The sequence below is a fragment of the Salmo salar genome, chromosome 08, assembly GCF_965601325.2.
Source record: "Salmo salar chromosome 08, fSalSal1, whole genome shotgun sequence".
Taxonomy (NCBI): Eukaryota; Metazoa; Chordata; class Actinopteri; order Salmoniformes; family Salmonidae; genus Salmo; species Salmo salar.
Window position 1 is genome coordinate 25,551,270 of NC_138298.1, and position 20,589 is coordinate 25,571,858.

Below are 20,589 nucleotides of genomic sequence, written 5' to 3' on the forward strand. Positions count from 1 at the left end.
ACAAATAGTTTCTCTGATTGATATGGCTGCTACTTAGAAATAGAATGAGATGATTTTTCTGTATTAAAACGTGTCCCAGTGCAACATGCCTAGCTCTGCCCATTTTCCAACGGATCGAGAGATCTCACCACACCAGTTTGATGAAAACAAGCTACTACACGCACTGCTATCATGATAACTAACAGCAGCAGGGTTTTTCCTGCATAGAAAAGTCTTGGGTGGGCCACCTGTGTCCAAACAAAGACAGAACTAAATAACATTTTACAAATTATACTCATACAATAACAATGCCCAATACAGCTACCATCTAGCCACACTACACAAACAGTACATTTCTCCTTCTCATTCAGGCATTGTGGACAAACTGAGCAATCTAAAATACTCCCTGTCTGAAACAGAATTCAAGCCTCTGCTTGTCCCCTAACCAGAATACTTCAGGGTTATCATCACCATTTTTACAAAACACAACATGTCTTAGATCGACATACAGAGGACAATAAAACACTAAATGGATTTTGTTTTCGCCAAGATCACACAGCAGACACATTGTCTCCTCTCCAGGCACTCTGTTAAATCTACCCGTCTATATAGCCAGAGGGAGGGTGCCGGATTTTCGTTAGGTTCAGGCAGACATAATGGTGTACATGAAGTGTACGTTCTAAGTTTAGGTTTGCACCAAACATTAACTGACCATTGTTCCTAGTGAATCACAGACTGGCCATTGTTCCTAGTGAATCACATAGTAATTTGTTCCTGAATATATCACCAAAAAATGTATAACAATTCTCTAGCCCACAGAAAGTTATGAGTAAGGTCCCAGTCTAACACTTTTTTAGTGATTCTGTGTTCTGGCATATTTATCAGTCTTTTTCCATAGATGTTCCATGGTACACATGGTTCCCAACCCCAGTCAATTTGTTACACTCCAAGAAACAGAATGCTCTGTTTTGAACATTGTTACAGTTAGTAAGCACATTGGATCCCACATCCCAGCAGCATAGTCCATCACTGGACACCCACAACATGTATACAGCTGAAAGTAAGCAAGATCCTTACATATTTTCATTTTGTTTAAACACCGACCCCAAGGTTCTAAATGCAGATTCTGCCAGTGATCTAATGCCGTCTTCAATGGTCATGTGTTCATCCAGTGTGAAACCAAGGTAATTATAGAGCCCAGTGTAGAATAATGGGGTTGTGCCAAAACAAAGGTTGTGTCCACTTCTCTGCACGCCCTTCTTTCTGAAATGAACAATCTGGGTCTTCTCTTGATTCATCGCTAGTGTCGATTTAGTACTACATAAATTAACAATATTCTACATATTCTGGAAGCAAGCAGAACTATGACATCAGCATACAACAAGATGCCCAGGAATATATCCGCAATTTCAACACCAAGTTTAGCATTTTTGATTTGTAGGGCTAAATCATTAGCATATAGTGCAAATAAAGTGGGCGAGAGTGTGTCTCCCTGCTTTACACCGTAAAGGGGTTGGAAACAAGCCAGTCCTGAGGATACTGACCTAAATACAGGCAACTGGAGTCAGATAAAGAGCTTTGATAGCGTCAAAGAATAATCCATCAATTCCTATTTAAATGTATCTAAAAGCAAGGTCTCTATTCACCCAATAAAAAGCCTTCAGAAAATCAATAAAACAGGAAGTTTTAATTCAGAAGTTGATTCTCTCTCTTGAATTCTAGACAGTATAGATCAGTGGAGGCTGCTGAGGGGAGGACGGCTCATAATAAGGTCTGAAACAGATCTAATGGAATGGCATCGAACACATGGAAATCATGTGTTTGATGTATTTCATACCATTCCACTTATTCCGCTCCAACCATTATGAGCCAGTCCTCCCAAATTAATGGGCCACCAACCTCCTGTGGTATAGATATGTTCTATACATGCTCTGGCTTTCCTAAAGCCATTCTGTTCATCAGAAAGCTGGCCAGGCAGTTCTAGATAGTGAGAGAGCCTATTATTTAGAATGCAAGAATCAGTGGTGTAAAGTTCTTAAGTAAAAATACTTTAAAGTACTAATTAAGTAATTTGGAGTATCTGTGTTTTACTTTATTATTTCAATTTTTTTTGACAACTTTTACTTTACTACATTCCTAAAGAAAATAATGTACTTCTCCATATATTTTCCCTGACACCCAAAAGTACTTGTTATATTTTGAATGCTTAGTAGGACAGGAACATTTTCAAATTCACGCACTTATCAAGAGAACTTCCCTGGTCATCTCTACTCCCTCTGATCTGGTGGACTCACAAAACACACATACAAAGAAATACATGATGAACTGCAATACTGGAGAGATGAGAGTTGCAACTCAATATTAGAAAGGTGTCCTTAATGTTTTGTACACTCAGTGTATATCATTAGGCCTACTTAAAAAAAAATGGTGGATATACCGATCCAGGGCTCCCGAGTGGCACAGCGGTCTAAGGCATTGCATCACAGTGCTAGAGGTGTCACTACAGACCCTGGTTCAAAATCCAGGCTGTATCACAACTGGTCGTGATTGGGAGTCCCATTGGGTGGTGCACATAGTTAGGGTTTGGCCGTGGTAGGCCGTCATTGTAAATAAGAATGTGTTCTTAACTGACTTGCCTAGTTAAATAGAAATATCCCCTTGAATCACTATATGGTATTTGCAGTACAATATGGGCTGTAAACTATGACCATTTATGGTAATACGGGTGCTTAATTTGTAAATCGGGAGGTGCCATAAAGTGAGCACTGCAGTCGGGTGACCTGGGGAGGTTCTGAAGTACAGGAACGCATACAAAAAAAGTCCTTTATAATAAAGCATTGCATGCATATATTTGCTAGTGGCATAGAGCAGTAGAGTAGAGGCACTTACACAAGTTGCAAACATGGAGAACATTTTTAGTAGCATAATGTCCGGGAAAATGTTGGCCTTACATAAATGCATTTCATGCAATTCTCCTTCATTTTACATGACTAGAGACTTTGCCAGAATATTTTTTAATACGACACACATGATCGAAATGGCAGGTTACTTTAACACTGACAAACTGAGAATCTGAGATCAATAAAAACGACTTTGTGTTGAATCCATTAATAGCCCAGGCCTGTGTGTGTGGAGACACATGTTGTAGGCTACAATATGAGGAGGAAATTATAGTCCTAAAAATGCTTTTCAGTTTCCCTAACTCACCCAATAATGCGCAGCTCACTTGCTGGTGATGGCCGACGCGCGCATGCCAAAAGCCTACCTCTCACGCTCTCTCTCTCTCTTGTAAAACAAAATTTGGAAGTCGATCAAATATTTTGGTAGCCTATGGCATAAGTCTTCTCTTTTCAGCAGGAGCCATTTGCTTTCCAACCTGTGTTTTTCCTCCATTGTATTTGAAATATTGTGAACGGCCTGTTTTGTCTACATGCTGCTTTTTTCCCACAGACATATTTGCTGCTTGTTCCCAACTGTAGGCTATTCCTTGTTCTATTCCTTGTTCCTTGCTATTTCTTATTCCGTGTTATTGGGCTACAATCCACAGATAGGCTATAAAAAAGCTATTGATCCTCTGTTGCTAAATTATAGGCCTTCTCATGGTGTAGTCGGGTATTCTGAATTATTGAATTTATTTCTGAACAGACAGCAGTAATTCTATAACTTTGGCAAATGTATTTCAATTTATCAGGGGTGCTGCAGTTCATTCAAAACCCTTCACGGGGCTATGATTCGGGGCGGCAGGTAGTCTAATGGTGAGAGCATTAAGCCAGTAACCGAAAGGTTGCTGGATCGAATCCCTGAGCTGACATGGTAAAAATCTGTCATTCTGCCCCTGAACAAGGCCGTTAACCCACTGTTCATCGGTAGGCTGTCATTGTAAATAAGAATTTGTTCTCAGCTGACTTGCCTAGTTAAATAAAGGATAAATGAAAAATTATATAAGGAAAAACATTTTGAATTGCAACACTGGAGAGATGAGAGTTGCAGGCTCATGTCTATCAGAGCAGAGAGGGATCATGGAAAGCGAATATCCTAGTTATGTGAGAGATACTGGCGTGCTTCTCACACAGCCACTGCCAAGCGTTGGTCTCAAACATAGGTTACAATGGACTAAGGATGTGGCAAATCATAAACCCGGCCCAACCCAAATCAACTCTTAGAATATTTGCCCCGGGCTGAAAATCAACTTTTTCACAATACGTTTTTGTTTGTTGCGGCAGGAGAATTAATGAAGAGGCAAATCGAATGAACGTTGATCAATTCCGAGAAAAGTTCAAATAAGTGTTCATGCCACTAGAGGTACCGGGTCTAGCCAATTAGGTTCCGGGACAACACAGTCCAAAACGGAGAGGATCCGGTCCAAATTAAGCACTGGGTAATGGCGTTTGAATATTGCAGATTGTACCTTTAATCGTGTTTTGTCCTCTCTCCACCCGAGCAGACAGTTGAGTCTAGCAGGTTGCATTCCCATTTGGATCAATAGGCACTTCTTGAACAAGTGGAGTATAACCAAGCCATCTGCGTTGTTAGGGGTAGGCTTCCCGGGGTGCAGCCCTGAATGTGTTTGGTCTAGCCCCGAACCGTTTGATGGGCGAAAATAATTCCTGCGGGGGCTTTAGGACCATGCGGACTAAGGATGTGGCATCGCGCTTGCTGCAGAGTGTGCGAGAGTTTTGTTCTTCTGCCCAGGGTTTTTCTGGATCATAATTTAGGTGGTGGGCACGGCAGGGGTGTGGTCATGAACGTGGCCAATGGTGCAGTCGCCAACATAAAATGTCTTGTTGGTCACAGTGACAAAATGTAGCTGTTGTAAAGATAATGTCCTGCTATACTACACCATTTGCCATGTGCCTGAAATAAAATGTTGCAGTTTTAAAGCAAATTTCCTGCAATTCTACACATTTTCTCATGGCTTATGCTATCTGAGTGACTCAAACATTATATCAAAATCAATGGGAACCATGCCATAACAAATATACTCCTTAATGCATAATTTGGAGAATTTTAGATTCTCCCTTACTGTTTAGCTTTTATTTTGGTGATTGTTAGTTCTCAAAGATCATCTTATTTTAAAATATAGGTCCATTAACTTTAGAGCTTACTTGGATTTTAGTCATTTAATTTTAAAATGAAAGTAATAATATACTGTACAATATGTGTCTCCAAACACCTAGGCTTAGGCTATTGATGGATTCAAGACAAAGTCGGTTTTCTGCCTGAGTGTGGCGATGTTTACAGCTATTTTCTGGAGTATCTTGAGACCAGAACAAAACGACTTATTTTACTCAACTATAGATTTAATGAAATGGTGTTGCTTTGAAAAGATGGACCTGGCTGACATGAAAAATACATTAGGGGAAAGGATCAACAGACACAGAGGCTGATTATCTTTCTGCACATCTCTTTATTTACAATGCTGGCTGTCATGGTTAACACAAACGCAGGACGTTGAATGCTACCTGAATTGACTCAGAAAAGTAACATAAATAGGCCTACAGTATCCCAGCGAGGTCAAACAGGTGTGTGTGTCAGATTATCCAGTGTCCACAGCAACATCATTGATTATTCTCTACTGTGATGTGTACTGTGGTTTTAGCCATGCTCTCACTAACCCTCATCTTTTCTCTTTCTCCCCTTATGGAGACTCTTGGACCGCAACTGAGGACACCCTGGCCTGATTCCTAGACGTGCCTGGCCCAATCCCACCTGGCCCCCTTCTACCTGCCTGTTGGTGTCCTGATTCCTAGACGTGCCTGGCCCAATCCCACCTGGCCCCCTTCTACCTGCCTGTTGGTGTCCTGATTCCTAGACGTGCCTGGCCCAATCCCACCTGGCCCCCTTCTACCTGCTTGTTGCTGCCTCCACTGGTTCTTTCTCCCCCTCAAGTCAAATGAACTCCCTCATCTTTTCTCTGTCTCCTCTACCAGAGGGCCTGAGGCTCTAGGACTGCGACTGAGGCTTGACACCTGGACGTGTTGTTTTGTTGTTCCATGATACATGGCGTAGATGTGTCTATACTCTGGGGCGACGTTACTCTTAAGATGGCTGTTTTTACATCTGTAGGACAATTGCTGAAATATACGATATTGCATTCGTAGGTAGGATACATTATTCAAAATTGTAGGCAAATGATTTACATGTTTTTGGAGTGTGTTTGTCTGATTTTGTAGAACTCATCACCAAATGGAATCACTGCTCTACTGTGAAGTTGTCACGTACCATCCCATACCATCGCAGGTAATGACAAGAAAAATGGTTTGCAATGTATTTCAACAGTCTTTCATACTTACAAGTTCTCTCCAGTTATCTCCATGACCTTTCACTATCTTTGGGTCGTAGACACAGTCTTCCTCTTCCATGCCAACCTCAGGTGGTACCCAGCCAGTGGCATAGCCATGCACAGTGTGCCAGGTCTTCTGCTTGGGGTGGTTCTTCTCCTCTATGATAATAACCTTCCCCACATCCACTCTGACTTGAAGTACTCTTTTCTCCCAGTAGGGGACACCAGGAGGGTTTTCAATGGCTTTTAGAATGTCCCAACTAAGTAGACACCAGTTCCCAGAACACTTTAGTGTTCTTAATCAACTCTGTTGTGGTGATGTGGAACATCACATATTCTGTCTGGTCTTCAGGAAGTGTGTTGCTGTCTAGAAAGTTGATGTAGTGTGGGGAGTTAGCAACAAGCTAGTAACCAAACTGCAACTGAATACACCTCTGCTGAGATGAGCTGTAATATAAGTCAATACAATGCACAATTACACATTGTAATATTAAATAGTCCTTTGGCTAAAACTGTTACACCAAATAGTGATATTTATACAATAACAATATGCCGAATCACTATTGTTACAGTAATATTACAAGTGTTGTAACATTATCATGCTTAACATATAAATGTACTTTGTAAACAGGGATTGATTGATATATCTAAGTTAAGTGTCCAATAACAAGACTGTTTAATAAAGACTGTTGTTTATTATACTGTGTATGCTTAGGAAACAGTACTTCTTACTGATCTCGCAACTGTGCTTTCCACTAGTTACCACTGCCACAGCCACAAATGCATGAAAAGAAAAATGAGCTTTTTGGTCTTCATTTAAGGTTAGGGTTAGTCACAAGGGTTAACAGTGAGGTTACGGCTAGGGTTAAGGTTAGGGTTAGGTTTAGAACCACACTTTAATAAGAAATAGGCGAGGTTGACGACTTTGCGGCTGAGGTAACTAGTGACGACTCACTACGGTGCTTAGGTTTCATTTCCAGGTTTCCACTCGTCACTAGACATAGAGATGGATAGAGGGCACAATTGCCACAAATAACTCTGTCTCTAGAGAGCACAGCAGTCCATCAGAATGTAGAACCATGATACCTCTATGTAAGTGAAAAGCAACCATCCCACACAGATAGAGGTAGTCTAATAAATACATAACCATACACCTATAGTATTAAAATATTTAAGTAGTATGCCACAAACCTGACATTGAAAGCTGCTGACACCTTTTGCAAACAGTAGTGAGCATTGAGCTGCCTCCAGCGTCAAACTGGAAGACACCTTATAAACCTATGACAGACGCACAACATTGACTAAATATTGCCAATGTTTCCGCAGTAAAGATGCTACAGATGAAATGAACACACTCAAACAATTGGTGACTTTTAGAGGTATATTTGAGATTTATTATAGGAAGACAATTATGATCATTGATACACGCCTTGTTTACGTCAAGTGAATATCATTGAATCGTTTTTAAAAATGTGATAAGGTTATATTAATTGCATATACAGTAGGAATATTGGCAATAATCAGTAAGCCTTTGGCAAAATATAGCTTCTTCCTATGCAATATTGAATGTGTAGCTATAGCAGCATGCTACATCCTCTTATCTCGATGAACATGAAGTGTAATGCTCCTTGAATACACCTTCAAGACTCAACCTCCAGTGACGGGTTTAACCTGAGGATAGAGAAACAAATACAACATGTTAGAACCTGCAAGTAGTGGAGTACATATTTCAAGTGCAAGCCTTCTAGGAAAATGAAAACTTCCATCTAGTGATTGGTGAGAGGAGTTCAATATTACATACTTTTTCAAGATGGCCACTTTCAGCAATGCCATGACTTTGATTCTCTTTGGGTCGTAGACACAGTTCTCCTGTTGGTTGCTCGGCACCATGTCAACACCAGGTGGAACCCAGGCAGTGTCATACCCATGTGTGTGCCAGTCGTATTGCCTGTCGTGACCCTGCACATCAATGATCTTAACCTTGCCAACATCTACCTTTACTTTCAGAACCATCCTGTCTGAGTCATCGGCACCAATGGGGTATTTAATGGCTTTTCTGATGTCTCGACTGACATAGACACCTGCACCAAGCATGCCATCTTTAGATGGTGTGAAGCCATGTCTCTGTATTTCTACTGCAGCCTGTTTTGATGTCCCATGATACATCACGTAGACGTGGCTGTCCTCAGGGGTGACTCCACTCTGAAGATGACGGTTTCTAGATCTGTAAGACAGGGAGACCGTTTTTGCAGAAATGTGATAAAAAGTACAACCTTCTACAGTTGCAGTATTTTAAATTTGTGGCAAAATATCTCAAACGAATTTGTAAGCCCTCCACAAATAGACTATAAAACAATGCCAATGGAAAGCTCAAAACACAATTGACTGCTGTGAAGTTCAATTGTTCATGACAGGTAAAACCAAGAGAAAGTTAGCAGTGCTTTACAACAGTTTATTTTATACTTACATGTTGTTTTCTTTCACTTTCATGACCTGCATGACTTTGATTCTCTTTGGGTCGTAGACACAGTTCCCCTGTTGGTTGCTCAGCACCATACTGACCCCTGGGGGAACCCAGGCGGTGTCATATCCATGCTCCGTATGCCAGGTCTTCTGCATGGGGTGATCCTGCTGGTCTATGATCTTAACCTTCCCAACATCCACTCTGACTTTTAGTACTCTTCTCTTATTGTTGGAAACACCAAGGGGGTATTCAATTGCTTTCCCGATGTCTCGACTGACATACACACCAAGCCCAAGTTCTTCTCTTGATGGTGTGAAGCCATTCTTCTTTATCAACTCTGTAGCCTCTTTTGTGGTGCCGTGGAACATCACATATTCTCTGTGATCCTCTGGATGCTCATTGGTCTCAAGAATGTTCTCTAAGTAGTATGGTGAATTTGTTTTGTTTTTCTGCTTGGTGTACCCCTTCAAAGCCATAGTAATCAAACTGCAGCTGAATACACCTCTGAAAAATGAGCTGTAATCCCAAAAACTATTTTTAAGGCCTAGCCATTTTGCAAATTATTTAGGCTGGAACCGTTAAAGCAAATTGGAATGTTTAAATAACTATTCAACGTATCCAGAATCAGTGTTACAATAGTATTAGAATAGCATTATAACATTCTCAAGTGAAGACTGGTAAACAAAACAGTATTTGACAATAATTATAAGACAGCTAGCTTGTCTAATGTTTCAAATAACATTATTCTCACCCGCTATACTAACAGACGAATGCAGGGTTATACCGTATGTGAGGGTTTCCTTCCACTCAAGTTTCATTTCCTGGTTCTTGAGAAAAACGTTTGGTTTTCTGTTTCTTTGTAAGTAAAAACCACGCCCACTCACGTTAGAATCTAGTGTAATGGGTACATGATTATAAACATATGTGAGACGTCATGCCGAAGTAAGACCTCTGGAGCGTTTTAAAATTACAATGCGGACACCTTCGACAAATACATTGACGTTTTTAGTCTTTATACAGTACCAGTCAAAAGTTTGGACACACCTAGTAATTCAAGGGTTTTTCTTTATTTGTACTATTTTCTACATTGTAAAAAAGTAGCGAAGACATCAAACTATTAAATAACACATGGAATCATGTAGTAACCAAATAAGTGTTAAACAAATCTAAATATATGTTATGTTTGAGATTCTTCAAAGTAGCCACCCTTTGCCTTGTATATCAGACTAGGTTCAGAATCAGTAACGAGTTGTGTCAATCTAAATAGTGATCACACAACTGCTGTCTGCGACTAACAGGAAGACACCGTTGATACGTCTATGGAAGACACAACATTGACCAATACTATCAATATATTTCTGCACCACAGATGCTGTAGATGAATAAAACCTGATTGGATTTTGTGGAGGTAAAACACTCAAACAGTATCAGGAACTTCTACAGTTGATTTGAAATGTATTATAGGAAGAAAACCCTTCTTTAAACAACGTATGATCAATGATACACATTCATTATCAAGTAAATATGATTGATTATATTTCTAAAATATATGATAAGGTTATATGATTGATTGCACATAAATTCCCATATCAAATCCTCAGCCTATTGTGAGCCTATTTAGCTCCTTCTTACTGTGGACTGTTGCTGCATCATGCTGGACTGTTGAACCATCCACTTCTGGCAACAAAATCCAGTAGAAAACCCTCTTGGTGTTCCAGACACTAAGACAAGAGTAGCTTAAGGGACATTTCAAAGTGTTTCAACTTCATATTCATCATCTCCAGCACCACCCCAACATCAACATACAGTGTGTGAAAATTGCGCATTTCTACATTTTGTAGTAAAAAAAAAGATGTTTCCAATGACATCATCAACCAATTAGTAGACAATTATTAGGCAACGTCTACTCATAATTTGTTAAAATCACACAATGCACACCGATGACGTCATCTTTTTACTACAAAACGTAGAAACACGCCATTTTCGCATATGTTGTTGATGTTGGGGTAGTGCTGGAGATGATGAAGTTGAAACATTTTGACGTCGCCCATTAGAGTCAGAGTGGATGCAGTACCACCCCAAGAGGAAGACCTGGCACCCTGAGTATGACATTGCCTGGGTTCCACCTGGTGTTGGCATGGTGACAAGCAACCAAGAGGAAGACTGTTTACGACCCAAAAATAATCATGAAGGGAACCGAAGAGAACTTGTAACTATGAATAATCCTGTTGAAGTGCAAAATACAGGTAACTGCCAAAATAATGGAAACAGTTGAGTAAATGAGGGGTACAAAGTATATTGAAACCAGGTGCTTCCACACAGGTGTGGTCCCTGAGTTAATTAATAACTTAACATTCCATCATGCTTAGGGCCATGTACAAAGTATAAGTATAAAAATGCTGGGCAGGCCATTATTTTGGCTACCATGGCGATGCCCCCATAGGATGATAATGCCCCCATCCACAGGGCACGAGTGGTGACGTAATGGTTTGATGAGAATGAAAACGATGTAAACCATATGCTCTGGCCGTCTCAGCCACCAGATCTCAACCCAATCGAACACTTATGAGAGATTCTGGAGCAACGCCCGAGACGGCATTTTCCACCACCATCAACAAAACACCAAATTATGGAATTTTTACGTCATTTAGCAGATGCTCTTATCCAGAGCGACTTACAGTGGTGAATACATACATTTCATTTTTTCATTTCATGCATTTTTTATACTGGCCCCCCGTGGGAATCAAACTCACAACCCTGGCGTTGCACACACCATGCTGGCGTTGCAAACACTATGCTCTACCAACTGAGCCACAGGGAAGGCGTATTTCATGGAAGAATGGTGTTGCATCCCAACCAGTAGAGTTCCAGACACTTGTAGAATCTATGCCAAGGTGCATTGAAGCTGTTCTGGATCGTGGCGGCCCAACGCCTTAAGACAGCAACATAAACTGTTTCCTTTATTTTGGCACTTACCTGTACAATACTGCACTTAAATATATAATGCACCTTAAAATAATGTACCTACTGGACAAAATGTATAATATTTGTCAATAGGTGTCTTCTATAGACTAATAGTATCTTCGATTTAGTCGCAAATGACAGCTGTGTACTCACTGTTCAGATTGACTCAACAACTGATCTTAGTCTGATGTATAAACACTACGGACATCAATTTACTGGTCAAAGGTGTCAGCATTGCAATTTCAAAATGCTCCAGAGGTCTTGCAATATTAAGATGTATCATACATGTTTATGTACCCATTAGATTAGGCTTCCTTCTCATCTGAGTTGGCGTGGTTGCTTTTCACTAGCAAATAGATATCCTGGTCATAAATATGGATGGACTTTGCTCTCTCTCTCGAATTAGAATTTGAGAGAAAGAGGGGGGAGGGGGGAGAGAGCGAGGGAGAGGAAACAGAGGAGAAACGAGAACTAATCTTTGTCATATAATCCTGAATTAGTCTGACAGGTTGGTTGAATCTGATTCCACAGCAGCAGGTAAGGATGACCAAATTCTAATTTGACTTTTTAGAAAGTTGCATATTAGCTACTTCATGAATGTTAACATCGCATTGAAACATTTAAATCACAAGCCAGAGGATATAATCCAATATATAGTATTTTCTATAAAAGTGAATGATACAACAGAGATTATGTGAATTATAATGTATTTATAACATTACAAACAAGTTTCAAGTGCTTGTAACATACCAAATATATTGTGCACTATTGAAGTATTATTCATGTGAGCCAAAGAAATATACTAAGGCAACACAGTAGTTGGCAATAGCATGTGACATTTCTGAATTAGTAGCCTGGATAAAGTCTATTTGTGGTTGACATGTTGCCCTTTGTAATTCATATTTAATTGGCAAGTATTACAATGTGCAGGCGGAGTCCCCTTTTATTACACTTCAGGTTACTTCCACATGTACAATGCCTTCAGAAAGTATTCATACCTCTTGAGTTATTCCACATTTTGTTGTGTTACAGACTGAATTCAAATCAATAAAAAAAAAAAAATCTATTTGGAATGTCAAGGCAATGGGGTGCGAATACTTATGTAAATTAGATATTTAAAATATTTTCAATAAGTTTGCTAAAATGTCTAAAAATATGTTTTCACTTTGTCATTATGGTGTATTGTGTGTGTAGATGGGTGAGAAAAAAATAATATTTAATTCATTTTGAATTCAGGCTGTAACACAACAAATGTGGAATAAGTCAAGAGGTATGAATACTTTCTGAAGGCCCTGTAGCAGATCTAAATCGTTACTACAGGATTGCAGAAGTTTGACTAATCATTAAAGCATATTTTGCCACAGGTTCTCACAGCTAGAATCATCATGTTGACTAGGGCTTGCCTGAGAAAAATGAAACCAAACTCTCCATACTTAGACAACTTTCTCAACACTGGTGAACATCCTGAGGATCAAAGAACATATGTGATGTTCCATGGCACCTCAATAGAGGCTGCAGAGATGATTAAGAAGAATGGCTTCACACCATCAAGAGCAGATATCAGCATGCTTGGTGCCGGTGTTTATGTTACACGGGACATTCAAAAAGCCTGTAATTACCCTCCTGGTGTTTCCAAGTCTAAGAGAAGAGTACTAAAAGTCAGAGTGGATGTTGGGAAGGTTAAGATCATAGACCAGCAGGATCACCCCATGCAGAAGACCTGGCATACCGAGCATGGATATGACACCGCCTGGGTTCCACCAGGGGTCGATATGGTAGAAAGCAACCGACAGGAGAACTGTGTCTACGACCCAAAGAGAATCAAAGTCATGGAGGTCATGAAAGTAAACAAAAAGACCATGTAAGTATGAAAGAGACTGTTGTAGTGCAAACCCTCTGATTGGTTTTACCTGTGATGATGCAATAGATACATTCTAGAGCTTTCTAACTGATTTGTCTTTAGAGCCTAGTTTGAGAGGTCAGACGACCAGGAATTCAAAAAAATCTACATTTCCCCAATGGCCTAAAAATCAAGTCTCCTTTAACAAATCATTATTTTAAATAAACTATGTAAAGTATAGAAGCTAATATAATATCATATTGAAGCAAAAGCTGTTTGCCTGTCTTACAGATCTAGATACCGTCATCTTCAGAGTGGAGTCTCCCCTGAGGACAGCCACGTCTACGTGATGTATCATGGAACATCAAAACAGGCTGCAGTAAAAATACAGAGAAATGGATTCCAACCTTCCAAAGATGGCATGCTTGGTGCGGGTGTCTACCTCAGTCGAGACATCAGAAAAGCCATTAAATACCCCATTGGTGCTAATGACTCAGACAGGATGGTTCTGAAAGTAAAGGTGGATGTTGGCAGAGTTAAAGTCATTAACGAACAGGGTTACGACATGCAATACAACTGGCATACTAAGCATGGGTATGACACTGCCTGGGTTCCACCTGGTTTTGGCAAACAAGAGGAAGACTGTGTCTACGACCCAAAGAGAATCACAGTGTTGACAATGCTGAAACTGTCCACCATGAAAATGTGAGTGATATTGAGCCACAGTCAGTACCTTATCACAATGGAAGTACCCCTACAGTAGAAGGCTTGAAGGGCACTTAGTGTGAGCCCCACTATACACACATGCAGGTTTTAATTGAGACAGTTTGTATTCTATTCTCTTTCCTGCAGGTTAAACCCGTCACTGTAGAACTGATGGCGTTCTGCATTCAGTGGGAGCATCCAGCATCACTTCATGGTCATCAGAAGAGGATGGTTAGAATCAGAGAGTCCCATATGATACAGCTCATAGGAAGTAGAAGCTGATGATTTGACATGGCAATCTATAAGCAATCAATCATATAACCTTATATCAAATATTCATATTTACTTGATGTAAATAATGCATACGTAACAATGATCCTTGTTCCTATAATAAAATCTCAAATAAACAAGTTTCACACATTGTTTGTTGCGTTTTCCCCCCTCCGAATTCCAATCAGTTAATCCGTTGAAGTATCTGTGCTGCGGAAATATAGGAACTAATTTAGTCAATGTTGTGTGTCTTCCATAGACTTCATTAGACAGGTGGCAGCTGAGTTCTCACTGTTGGCGGAAGGTGTCAGCCATTTTGAAATAATCAGATTGGGATACCATATATGTTTATGGTTCTGTATTTATTAGACTACCTCTACTATCTGAGTGGGTGTTGTTGCTTTCCGCTTACATAGAGGGATCATGGTTCTACATTCTGAGGGACTACTATGCTCTAGGTCAGCGATCATCAACTAGATTCAGCCACAGGGCCATTTTTTTCTTGAACGGATGGTCAGGGGGCCGGAACATAATTACAAATCATTTGTAGACTGCAAATTGACCGCAAGAAGCCCAAACAGATACAATATTAGACTAAAACATCATAATTTCAAACCTATATTGTGCGTGGGAATACTTTGGAACAGATTTCCCAAATTAAAATCACTTGGAGCTGATTTGTTGGTGTTTGTACAGTCTTTTATGTGGGCAACCCGTTGGAGATCCCTGCTCTATGTGCCTTATCCACCTCTATAGAGACAAGAGTTGGAACCAGGAAATGAAATCAGTAAAGCACTCTGTATGAAGCACTACTGTAGGTTTCCTAAGAATACAGTATAATAATCCTGCATTTGTCAAGCAATAGCAGGCAAGAACAATCTCCTGTAATTCTAGACAAATTAACTGTCTTGTTATTTACCATTTCACTGATATATATCAAACAATATTACTGCAACAAGCGATTTAGCATATTGTTATTGTATAAACATCACTATTTGGTGTAACAGTTTCAGTTAAATGACTATTTAATATGGCTTGCTATTACAATGTGTAATTGTGTATGATATTGACTTATATTACAGCTCATCTCAGCAGAGGTGTATTCAGTTGCAGTTTGGTTACTAGCTTGTTGCTAACTCCCCACACTACATCAACTTTCTAGACAGCAACACACTTCCTGAAGACCAGACAGAATATGTGATGTTCCACATCACCACAACAGAGTTGATTAAGAACAATGGTTTCACACCAAGTGCAGACTAAAGTGTTCTGGGAACTGGTGTCTACTTAGTTGGGACATTCTAAAAGCCATTGAAAACCCTCCTGGTGTCCCCTACTGGGAGAAAAGAGTACTTCAAGTCAGAGTGGATGTGGGGAAGGTTATTATCATAGAGGAGAAGAACCACCCCAAGCAGAAGACCTGGCACACTGTGCATGGCTATGACACTGGCTGGGTACCACCTGAGGTTGTCATGGAAGAGGAGGACTGTCTTGGAAGCAGCTAAAGGGGATCCGCAATAAATACAAATACAACAACAATGTACACCTAAACTGCATCATACTGATTTTGCCATTCTCTTCTCATGAACATGAAGTTGAAGTGATGCTTTATGCTTCCTAAATACAGAAGGCCTTTAATTCAGTGACAGGTTTTTAACCGGGGGAAAGAGAAACAAATACAAAATGTATATCAAAACTTTCATGTATAGTAGTGGGGCTGACAATGTATCAAGAGCTCTTTCACACTGCTGCTTGAAATTCAATGGTGCTTTAATCTTCAGTAGTTGTGACGAGTGACTCCTTCTCGCTTACCTTTTTAACCGCCTAGTGTCTAAGCCTCTAGATGGCGACATCTACTAAGATAGCGTATGGAATTGTTTTAAAAGAAATACAAAATCCTCAAAAATGCAATAATTTCAATTTTTGAAACATACGACTATTTTACACCATTTTAAAGATAAGACTCTCGTTCACCTGTTTGGGATAGGGGGCAGTATTTTCACGGCCGGATAAAAAACATACCCGATTTAATCTGGTTACTACTCCTGCCCAGAAACTAGAATATGCATATAATTAGTAGATTTGGATAGAAAACACTCTAAAGTTTCTAAAACTGTTTGAATGGTGTCTGTGAGTATAACAGAACTCATATGGCTGGCCAAAACCGGAGAAGATTCTATACAGGAAGTGCCCTGTCTGACAATTTGTTCTCCTTCTAGGGCATCTCTATCAAAAATACAGCATCTCTGCTGTAATGTGACATTTTCTAAGGCTTTCATTGGCTCTCAGAAGGCGCCAGAAAGTGGAATGAGAGCTCTCCAGTCTCTGGGCGAAAAACAGCAGGAGTTTTTGTGAGTGGTCCTGCTGAGAACAATGACACTGGAGCGCACGTGCACGAGACGACTCCATGTTTTTCTTTCAGTGTTTGAATGAATACAACGTCGCCCGGTTGGAATATTATCGCTATTTTACGAGAAAAATAGCATACAAATTGATTTTAAACAGCGTTTGACATGCTTCGAAGTACGGTAATGGAATATTTAGAAATTTTTGGTCACAAAATGCGCCCGCACGTCACCCTTCGGATAGTGACCTCAACGCACGAACAAAACGGAGCTATTTCAATATAACTTTGGATTATTTCGAACCAAAACAACATTTGTTGTTGAAGTAGAAGTCCTGGGAGTGCATTCTGACGAAGAACAGCAGAGGTAATCCAATTTTTCTTATAGTAATTCTGAGTTTGGTGAGGGCCAAACTTGGTGGGTGTCAAATTAGCTAGCCATGATGGCCGGGCTATGTACTCAGAATATTGTAAAATGTGCTTTCACCGAAAAGCTATTTTAAAATCCGACACCGCGATTGCATAAAGGAGTTCTGTATCTATAATTCTTAAAATAATTGTTTTGTTTTTTGTCAACGTTTATCGTGAGTAATTTAGTAAATTCACCGGAAGTTTTCGGTGGGTATGCTAGTTCTGAACATCACGTGCTAATGTAAAAAGCTGTTTTTTGATATAAATATGAACTTGATTGAACAAAACATGCATGTATTGTATAACATAATGTCTTAGGAGTGTCATCTGATGAAGATCATCAAAGGTTAGTGCTGCATTTAGCTGTGGTTTTGGTTGTGACATATATGCTTGCTTTGAAAATGGCTGTGTGATTATTTTTGGGAGGGTACTCTCCTGACATAATCTAATGTTTTGCTTTCGCTGTAAAGCCTTTTTGAAATTGGACAATGTGGACAGCCAAGATAGCCTCCAGTCCACCCGGCAGCCTCAGCAGCGCCATCTATCCTCAACCGGAGTCCTCCAGTTCCTGCACTAGTGGGACAGCACACCTCAGGCCTGCTCTCCTCTGTGGGTCGTGGCCCTCCTCTGTTGGGGAGCCATCCCGAGTACCTGACTGGACACCTGTTGCCTCCACAGTGCAGCCGTGGACTAGCCATGCCATGGAGTACTTGTCACATGGGTACTTTCAGCCCTGTCCCCTGGCTACTCCTTGCCTGCTGTTGATGGGGTGGCCACATGGGGTGGACCTGCCTTGGCCCAATGGGCTTCATATTGACATTCCAGCAGGGAATTCTTTATTTTTGTAAATATGATACTCATACTTAGGGGTGGCTATTACGAATTCCCTGCCGGTGAGCTCAACCTGTACTCAGGGGTAGTGTCATAATCTTCGTCTTCTGAGGAGTAAGAAATATCGGACCAATACGCAGCGTGGTAAGTGTCCATACTTATACTTTTTAAACATGACCACTAAAGAAAACGAACAACAGTCCTGTAAGGCTACACAGCTATACAAAGAAACAACCACCCACAAACACAAGAGAAAATAAACCCACTTAAATATGGCCTCCAATTAGAAGCAACGACGACCAGCTGCTTCTAATTGGAGGTCGTTCCCAAAACTAACATAGAAATAGACAAACTAGAAAACCCACATAGAAATATAAAACATAGAACATAAACCAAAAGCCCCGAAACACACAAAACAAACACACCCCTGCCACGTCCTGACCAACTACAATAACAAAATGACCCCTTACTGGTCAGGACGTGACAGGTAGATGTAGTATAGTAAATGTAAATCCGAGACACTCCATACAGTATGATATGTTACGTTTCATATGGTATGTATTACATTGAACAAAAATGTAAACGCAACACGTAAAGTGGTAGTCCCATGTTTCATGAGCTGAAATAAAAGATTACAGAAATGTTCCATACACACAAAAAGCTTATTTCTCTAAAATGTTGTGCACAAATTTGTTTACATCCCTGTTAGCGAGCATTTCTTCTTTGCCGACATAATCCATCCACCTGAAAGGTGTGGCATATCAAGAAGCTGATTAAACAGCATGATCATTACACAGGTGCACCTTGTGCTGTGGACAATAAAATGACAAATCTAAAATGTGCAGTTTTGTCACACAACACAATGGCACAGATGTCTCAAGTTTTGAGGTAGCATGCAATTGGTATGCTGACTGCAGGAATGTACACCAGAGCTGTTGCCATAGAATTTAATGTTAATTTCTCTACCAAAAGCCGCCTCCAACGTCGTTTTAGAGAATTTGGCAGTACGTCCAACTGGCCTCACAACCGCAGACCATGTGTATGGTGTTGTGTGGTCGAGCGGTTTGCTGATGTCAACGTTGTGAACAGAGTGCCTAATGGTGACGGTGGGGTTATGGTATGGGCAGGCATAAGCTACAGACAACGAACACAATTGCATCTTATCAATGGCAATTTGAATGCATAGAGATACTGTGGCGAGATCCTAAAGCCCATTGTTGTGCCATTCATCCGCTGCCATCGCCTCATGTTTCTGCATGATTATGCACGGCCCCATGTCGCAAGGATCTGTACACAATTCCTGGAAGCTGAAAATGTCCCAGTTCTTCTATGGCCTACATACTCACCAAATATGTCACCCATTGAGCATGTTTGGGATGCTCTGGATCAACGTGTACGACACCGTGTTCCAGTTCACGCCAATATCCAGCAACTTCACACAGCCATTTAAGAGGAGTGGGACAACATTCCACAGGCCATAATCAACAGCCTGATCAACTCTATGTGAGGAGATGTGTATCACTCTGCGTGAGGCAAATGGTGGTCACACCAGATACGGACTGGTTTGCTGATCCACGCCCCTACCTTTATTTAAGGTTACATTGGTATCTGTGACCAACATATGCATATCTGTGTTCCCAGTCATGTGAAATCCATAGATTAGGACCTAATGAATTCATTTAAATTGATTGATTTCCTTATATGAACTGTAACTCAGTAAAATATTTGAAATTGTTGCATGTTGAATTTATATTTTTGTTCATTATAATTTGTGAAAGTCCATCATCCATTTTGTATGATATATTACGAATTACAATTTGTTGTGGCTAACGCTAGCTAGGCTATAGTTAAGGTTAGGATTAGGAGCTAGTTTAAAGAGTTAAGGTTAGAGGTTACGGGAAGGGTTAGCTAACATGTTAACTAGTTGCAAAATTACTAATTAGTTAAAGTCATCTTTGATGAGATTCAAAAAAACGCAACCTTTGGATTGCAAAATGTGTGCATATTTTTCAAACATTCACTGTGGGTTTTTACAAAGTGCAGGACAAGCCATTCCATCAGAAATTCAGAACATATCTGACAGCTAGATATACCTACTTATATTATGGAAGGTAATAGATTGCAATTAGTTAAAATATGAGACATTATCAGAAGATAATATTAACATGTAAATATTATTGGTAACAGAATAAATATCAGAAGAATAACTGCAGATTAAATAATGCTGTAATTGAAAATCGTACAGCGAATGTAGGCTACTGCCATTTAATTGAAGAGCTAGAATTGATTTTTTTCAGTACTTTGCCTTTCATCCAAGAAGTTATAGGTTCAAAACTCAACAATGCTGCTTTAGGTGATAAACATTGATGTCAGAATCCGAAGATAAGTGTAATGAATGTTAAGAAGTCTGTGGCTCTGGTGTAAGGATCTCACCCCCAAAGCACAGCGTTGTAGGTTTGAAACCAGTGCTGGCTCTCTATCCTGGTTGCTAAAACTGA

General features: G+C 40.1%; 3 protein-coding genes across 4 annotated transcripts in view; 1 reads left to right on the forward strand and 2 right to left on the reverse strand.

Moving 5' to 3' along the window:
• mtap (methylthioadenosine phosphorylase) overlaps positions 1–4,505 on the reverse strand; it is a 28,071-nt gene extending 23,566 nt beyond the window's left edge. The window contains 1 exon segment of the mRNA NM_001140147.1: positions 4,388–4,505. Within this exon segment, the coding sequence (NP_001133619.1) occupies positions 4,388–4,453 (66 nt within the window). The 5' untranslated portion in view covers positions 4,454–4,505.
• A 3,124-nt stretch (positions 4,506–7,629) lies between these two features.
• LOC106610369 (uncharacterized) lies at positions 7,630–9,570 on the reverse strand. The gene is made up of 4 exons (XM_045722895.2): positions 9,478–9,570; positions 8,730–9,242; positions 8,064–8,486; positions 7,630–7,933 (listed from the first exon to the last, which is right to left on the reverse strand). The coding sequence occupies exons 2-4, from the start codon at positions 9,200–9,202 to the stop codon at positions 7,903–7,905; spliced, it is 927 nt and encodes a 308-aa protein (XP_045578851.1). The 5' UTR covers positions 9,203–9,242; positions 9,478–9,570; the 3' UTR covers positions 7,630–7,902.
• Positions 9,571–12,085: 2,515 nt separating this feature from the next.
• On the forward strand, positions 12,086–14,655 carry LOC106610368 (uncharacterized). 2 transcript variants are annotated; one of them, XM_014209695.3, is made up of 4 exons: positions 12,086–12,227; positions 13,055–13,551; positions 13,822–14,235; positions 14,383–14,655. In XM_014209695.3, exons 2-4 carry the CDS (start codon positions 13,076–13,078, stop codon positions 14,399–14,401), a joined length of 909 nt encoding a protein of 302 aa, XP_014065170.1. In that variant the 5' UTR covers positions 12,086–12,227; positions 13,055–13,075; the 3' UTR covers positions 14,402–14,655. The 2 variants fall into 2 exon arrangements, with proteins under 2 accessions (XP_014065170.1, XP_082834620.1); XM_082978494.1 differs by lacking the exon at positions 12,086–12,227 and having other exon boundaries at positions 13,040–13,551.
• The last annotated feature ends 5,934 nt before the right edge of the window (positions 14,656–20,589 follow it).

Bases quoted from the DNA above. Each gene is read 5' to 3' on its own strand.
- LOC106610369 (XM_045722895.2), bottom strand. From the start codon at position 9,202: ATGGCTTTGAAGGGGTACACCAAGCAGAAAAACAAAACAAATTCACCA. The intron at 8,487-8,729 runs GTAAGTATAAAA...CCTGTCTTACAG, and splicing joins AAAGTGAAAGAAAACAACAT to ATCTAGAAACCGTCATCTTC. The intron at 7,934-8,063 runs GTATGTAATATT...CTCTATCCTCAG, and splicing joins AAAGTGGCCATCTTGAAAAA to GTTAAACCCGTCACTGGAGG.
- LOC106610368 (XM_014209695.3), top strand. From the start codon at position 13,076: ATGTTGACTAGGGCTTGCCTGAGAAAAATGAAACCAAACTCTCCATAC. The intron at 13,552-13,821 runs GTAAGTATGAAA...CCTGTCTTACAG, and splicing joins AAAGTAAACAAAAAGACCAT to ATCTAGATACCGTCATCTTC.